The sequence below is a fragment of the Lygodium microphyllum genome, chromosome 10 (genome assembly GCF_053477565.2).
Source record: "Lygodium microphyllum isolate KBCC chromosome 10, Lygodium_microphyllum_v1.1.10, whole genome shotgun sequence".
Taxonomy (NCBI): domain Eukaryota; kingdom Viridiplantae; phylum Streptophyta; class Polypodiopsida; order Schizaeales; family Lygodiaceae; genus Lygodium; species Lygodium microphyllum.
The window spans coordinates 10042856-10049231 of NC_141144.1; the positions used below are offsets into that span (position 1 = coordinate 10042856).

Below are 6376 nucleotides of genomic sequence, written 5' to 3' on the forward strand. Positions count from 1 at the left end.
CTATGGTTACACTATGGCTAACCTAGGCTAGTCTAGGATAGTGTAGGCTAGCCTATGTGTATGTGTAGCCTATGCTTTGGCCCATGCCTATCTAATGTGTATAAAAGTCTATGCATATGCATAATCGATGCCTATACCTATGCTTGGTATAGTTGAAATTTTTGCCTAAGCCTAGTTAGTGCTTAATGCAACCCAAGCCTCTAAGCTAAAGCTAATGGCTATCTGGCCTAGCATAGTGTAACCTAGTGTACCAATATCTAGTGTATGCCTAGTCTATATATAAACCCAACCTAGACTAGCCTTAATCCTAGCCTAAGCCTAAGCCTAAGCCTAAGCAAGCCTTAATGTAGTGTATGCTTTAGCCTAAGTTTAGCATACACATGTGCTTGTTGTGTGCTAGTTAGTGGCTACAAATATTCGAGGATGTACCCTCGACAAAGTTGGACCTTACACCTAAGGTACCCAAGCCTTATGGTGTGAGAGGGGGACCAAATTCAAGGAAAGAATGAGCAAAATCTCTGTGTGTGTGTGTGTGTGTGTGTGTGTGTGTATGTGTGTGTCTATATACCAGGTTTGTCAAAAAGGTATTTGGTGCCCTTGTGTTTTGCTCTTATATGTTGTGCCTCAAGGTAGTCCCATTGTTGAACACCTTAAATAGCAAATTGTTGCTTCCATTTTTATATTTGGGATATGAGGAGCAAGTTTTCGTATTACAAGTTTGCTAATTCTTGACTGGTTTTCTAATCATAATAAATTTTTTTAAATTGAAAACCTACATATATATAATGTAAAGGTCACTTCAAAGGACAAGCCAAGGCAATAGTTCTTAAAAGTTAAGGATGTGTGAGTCTTTGGGGGGATCTTGTCTGCGCCCTCTATACAATGTAGTGATATATGCAACAGATGACTCCCTCCATATTCTACATGAAATGATTTCCAAAGTTCTAAATCCATGAAAGTTACATTAAACCGGTGTGAAAGCCCTTTTGACATCCTCAATTCATCTTAGTTCCAACCAAGAGATGAGGCCGTGTTGTAATGTTCGCTTCGGATATAATTGGTTTGGCTAGACTCTTAGCAGTGAAGAATGGATAGAGCATGGCTCATGGTCATTGCAAGTGCATTTGGGAAGAAAGAGGCCAATACAGCGCGCTGTACATCACCGGGGAGAAAGGAGGATGGCGTGGAGGGCAGCGTACATCACAGCGATGCTACGGGTACAACTCTCTCTGTCCTATGCGCCTATCTCTCCTTTTCTGCTTTTTTCCATGCTTGGAAACTCGCTTTCGTCCGGGCTGTAGGCCACTAGTGATCAGTGGCTGCGCCAGTAGTACTGCGTTAAGTATCATGATTTCACGCTCTCTCTAGACTCTCTGTCTGTCTCTCTGTCTCTCTCTCTCTCTCTCTCGCGCGCGCGCGCTATAGGAGAGTGTGTCCCTCTCCCCAGTGCACACTGCAACCCCAGGGCCCACCCCCCCGCGCCCCCCCCAGGGGCCCTGGCCCTTACCACCCTCCACATGACTATCATCACCTACAGTGGAGAATGACAAAGGTCAAAGATGTCTTCGCTCTCCTTCCCTAATCATAAATCTCTCTTTAGTCTTTCCAGACAATCTGTGTTGGAAGTGCTGCTCCTTTTACTTTTCTGTGGATGATAGTCTATAGATCTTCAATCAATACTCCCGCTGACAGACCTTTTAACCACAAACTTAATGGCCTTCCCTTTACCACTTCTTTGTAGCTTGTGCCTTAACTGTATCGATCATTCGCATGCTTCTCCGGTTGTCTGGACTCTGGCCTAAAAGATGAAGTAACTTGGTCTCTTAACACTGTGATCTCTTTGTACATAAGACTATCAGCTTCGGTCTCAGGGGAAATGTGGTGATGCAGTTCAACATTGTTAAGCAATTATCGGAATGTGAACAGATAGCATGTCAGCCATGTGAGGCGCGGTCTCCAGGCGCTCAAATAAGTGGAATGTTAAGATCGCTAGGGGCCAAAATATGTCTTCTAACGATGATCATGCAGATAACCATGGCTACTTCATCGGCAGCTTGCAGGCACATCAGGACGAGGAGCATTTCTCAAGCTCAGTCGCAGGCCGTCCCCTAGCTGTCGGATCAGACGCCGGACGCGGGTTCAATGCATCGACAGTGGAATATTTTAATTCTGGGCGCATGCCAGCAGCTGCGTCTCCATGGGAGTTAGAGCTAAATTGGACAAGAGCAGACGAATTGATGTACCCTAATAACCGCTCCAGTAGTACATCGGTCGATAATCAACACTTACTTTCCGTTAATAACCTAGAAGGGAAGTATAGTTTTTCAAGTATACAGGACGTCCCTGAGCATCATCCAGCTGCTAATTATAACGCAGTGTACGGTTCACTAATCAGGGGTTCTGACGATTCTTACATGAATGATGACGAGCCATGGTTAGATCGGGCGGTGGGAAGCACTGATTTGCAGATGCATGCAAGCAATTCCGGAAGTAGCCGTCAGGGACGATGTGGTACTGTCAACAACTCGATTATCAATGTGCATCAATTGGCGGGATGGCAAGGGAGGGGTCTGAGTGCGAGCAGCCATGATGCATTGTGCGCGCAATCCTGGTACATGGCAGCAGCACCTGCAGGATCAGGCCGGGCTGATAGAAGCACAGGTCATGAACAGCAGCAGCAAGTACGGCTAGGGCTAGATATTCATCAGAGCAATCAAATGACGGGGGGCTATGGCGGCCACGGGCAGCATGTGGCGGGCAGCGGTGCTGCAGGTGAGGACCTGTATAATCTGAAGCCTAGGGCAGAAGACATGGCGGGAGGCCAGCTCGACCGTCCGTTGTACAATCTGGTGAGACGATCGGCCGGAGCTGCCGAGCCCTCCACAGGACGGCTGGGATCGGCCCACGTCGCTATGTCGAAGAGCAAGGACCGGCACAGCAAGGTGCGGACGGCGAGAGGGATGCGGGACCGGAGGGTGCGGCTGTCAGTTGGGACGGCGCTGCAGTTCTACGACATCATGGACAGGCTGGGCCTCCAGCAGCCCAGCAAGGCCATGGACTGGCTCATGCTCAAGGCCAAGGACTCCATCGACGACCTCCCGGCCGGCGGCCCTCATCATCAAGATCCCGCCCGCAATCATAGCAACAGCACGATCGTCGCAGCTGCCCCTGCTGCGGCCCCTAGTAGCACTAATGACGACAGCAACACTAACAACTGTATCGTCGCCCTCGAGCCGCCTCCTCTTCCTGCGCCGGATCACGTCGACGTGGCCATGCCCCCCAGCGCGCCTTCTCCCCCTTCCTCCAACTCCTCCTCCACTTCCCAATCTTCCTCCTGATGTTCTCTTTTAATTCGCATCATCAATGCTCCCACCATACATCTTATCCATCCAGCGCCTTCTGATAGTGGCGATGTTGTCGTCTTACCGATCTATCTGTGTAGTGCCGGCGGCTCTCCACACGGTTCACCATCTGAGTACTGATCTTTGCTGGGGCTCATCATTGCCGTATTCATGAGGTGTATGTCGACGTCCTCTGCAGACTACACCGAACCCAATCTCCTGCAGGCTGCAAGGCTATAATGGAGGTTTGGGATCGGCCATCTAGGTTCAGCTTGACATTGTTCTATTTCTGCCACTGTGATTAATGTCGCGTGGTTTTCAATAAACGCATTGACTGATCAGTGATAATGCTTTACTTACAAGGTCAGGAATGCTTTTCACAGTATGCTGAATTGAAGGCATTGAGTAGATGAATGGAACTTATGTCTGACTTACTTGCATTTAGGGTTTCATTCATACTTATGTTTGCCGAGTTACCTAGCTCGCTAGAGCCAAACATATTCAAGAAGTTGATAAAGTAACATTCCATAGTCTGCTGAATTGAAGGCATTGAGTAGGTGACTGGAACTTATGTCTGAATTACTGTCATTTAGGGTTTCATTCATACTTATATTTGCTTCCCGTTGCTTAGTAGATCCTTCTTTTCGGACCAACGTAGATAGCCTTTGGCTTCAACTTTAACCTTGTGATCTCTGATTCTCTAGCATCTTTCCTCAAACTAAACATTTCGTCAAGTACATGAGCATGGAGGCTCAAATGGTACGAAGCGTCAATACAAATTTTGCCAAAGAAAGAATGGCATCCTAAGCCCTAATTTACTACAAATTTGGCCAAAGAAGAAATGTTGCCCTAAACCCTAAACTTAGGATGCATGTGGCAAGGTATTGCATTTTAGGCCAATTGTCCATATGCCACATTGGGTTATTTGTTTATGAGTCAAGACGATCCATTGTTTGTCTACTTTTCTAGGCTTTATAACTGTGCTTGATGGAAAAACATAAGACTCCTTGAGCTTACAAAAAGGTACATATGACAAAGTCTTGGTATGCATTTATGAAAGCTTTCACCTTACTAGTCAGTAGTTGTGATGGTGACTTTAGCTTAACTAACCACTGTGATTCACATGTCCTTGGAGAGTTGAGTTTGTGTTAGCAACATGGATCTCCTTTGTCTATTATTCTCATTGGTAAAATTATGAAAACCTTGTGTCCTTTCCACAATCTATGCAAAATACTACCCAAAGTGACAGTATTTCCTTCCCTTTGGCTCTTATAGACAATGCCTCATGAAAACACATGTATGAGGATTGGGTTTCCCCCAATTGGCAAGGTGTTTGGATTCCAAGGAAAATGGAAACTTTGGATCAAAAGGATTTGAGGTTGATAGAGATATAGACATGAAGAAAGAAAATTGACTTTATCTTTTTATATGGGTATTTTCATACTTGATTCAAGACCATTCTCTCAAGCCACCATTACCATGAGTACTATAGATCATTCAACTCCTAAGATATTGTCTTCTTCTCTTTTTAGGTTTACATATATGCCTCCTCAATGCTTTGACATTATCATTGCCATGAATCTCCCTTATCTTCTCTAATCTTGAGCTATTATCAATGCTAGACCATGTTTACATGGCCATATCTTAACTACTTATCCAAATTGCAAACTCCTACTTTGATTATTTGAGTTTGATAGTAGGCTCTTGGTATGCATGGCTTTTCATCTTGGTTGATAAGGCTATATATCAAGGACCATTGATCCTTGTTTCTTTTTTTTTTCCCTTTCATAAGCTTATGTTGTAGCTTCCTTACCATACCCATCACACCTAAGTTGAGCATTTACACTTGACCACACTTGTAAATACATATCGAAGCAACTTTCTCGTGAAATATGGTGCAACTCTAGATCCCTGCATTTGATCTTTACACTTATGATCTTGATTAACGGTTCTTGACAATTGGCTTGCAACTTTATTTTGGAAAGAGTAATTTCCTTTGATTTATAGTTTAGGAGTATGTCGTTGTTTTTGTTTCATTCCTTTTATTTCTTGGCACTACATTTAGAAATTCTCTTCTATGCTTATGTGTATATAAGTTCACTTATCTTTCCCTATTAAATTTGAAGTACATGTAATTGCTTAATCCTCTCTTCTAGTTGCTCTTTGTGTGCAACTTCTTATATTTATGAGAACATTTAAAGGCATCTAACTTTGTATAAATTGCTAGCCTTTCCTCTAATGGCCCATAGATCATATGAATAGGGTTTTTACAATTTCTTATGCCCTATTTTTGGTTGTTCTAATATATACTTAATTGGGAATTTCAATACGTATTCTTTGGTATATTTCACTAAGCTATTACATTAAGGTAATAAGAAGATGAAGTTTTGGTATTTTAAACCCTAGGGCCCTTTTTGAAAGGATCAATAAAGAAGCTCCACACAAGGTGTACTCACATATTTGGAATTGATTTCAATCAATAGAGGTACACCACACAAGGTACATATCAGTGTGATCATATCTTTGGCAGTGATTTCTACAGCTATGTTATTTGACTTATCTTCATCAACTTATCTTGTTAGATGGTGGATAAGAGATAACATAAGAAACTGACTCTACAAAAGCAAGTTACTTTCTTTAACTAGATTTTCTTAGATGAAACACACCTACACTTATTTTCAAGAAGTCTTATAAATCATGCAATATCTCTCTCTTGCTACAAACAATGCTTATTTGACTTGCAATGCTTAAACTTCTGCTTATAATTTTTTACTTGCCAGCCCATTAATCTTGTAGTGGTCTACTCTAGATACATGCTTGTATTCTACTATCAAACTATCTTGCATCTTTAGAATTCCATTGAGGTATATGAAAATATTAAAGAGATGTTGAACAAATATATATACTATCATAGCTTTCTTGTTAAAAATTGATTATTAATGACTTATTTATTCAACTCCATAGACTTATCAAAAGTCAAGACCTTTCTATTTCTTCCTACAGATCAAGGAGAGAGATCTTAAGAGATCGTTGAG

The 6376-nt window shown here is 42.8% G+C and overlaps 1 protein-coding gene across 1 annotated transcript; it reads left to right on the plus strand.

The window, feature by feature from the left end:
- Positions 1–1537: 1537 nt before the first annotated feature.
- LOC148029695 (uncharacterized) lies at positions 1538–4226 on the plus strand. Its single transcript, XM_087685983.1, has one exon. It carries the CDS (start codon positions 2004–2006, stop codon positions 3336–3338), a length of 1335 nt encoding a protein of 444 aa, XP_087542109.1. The 5' UTR covers positions 1538–2003; the 3' UTR covers positions 3339–4226.
- The last annotated feature ends 2150 nt before the right edge of the window (positions 4227–6376 follow it).

Bases quoted from the DNA above. Each gene is read 5' to 3' on its own strand.
- LOC148029695 (XM_087685983.1), top strand. From the start codon at position 2,004: ATGTCTTCTAACGATGATCATGCAGATAACCATGGCTACTTCATCGGC.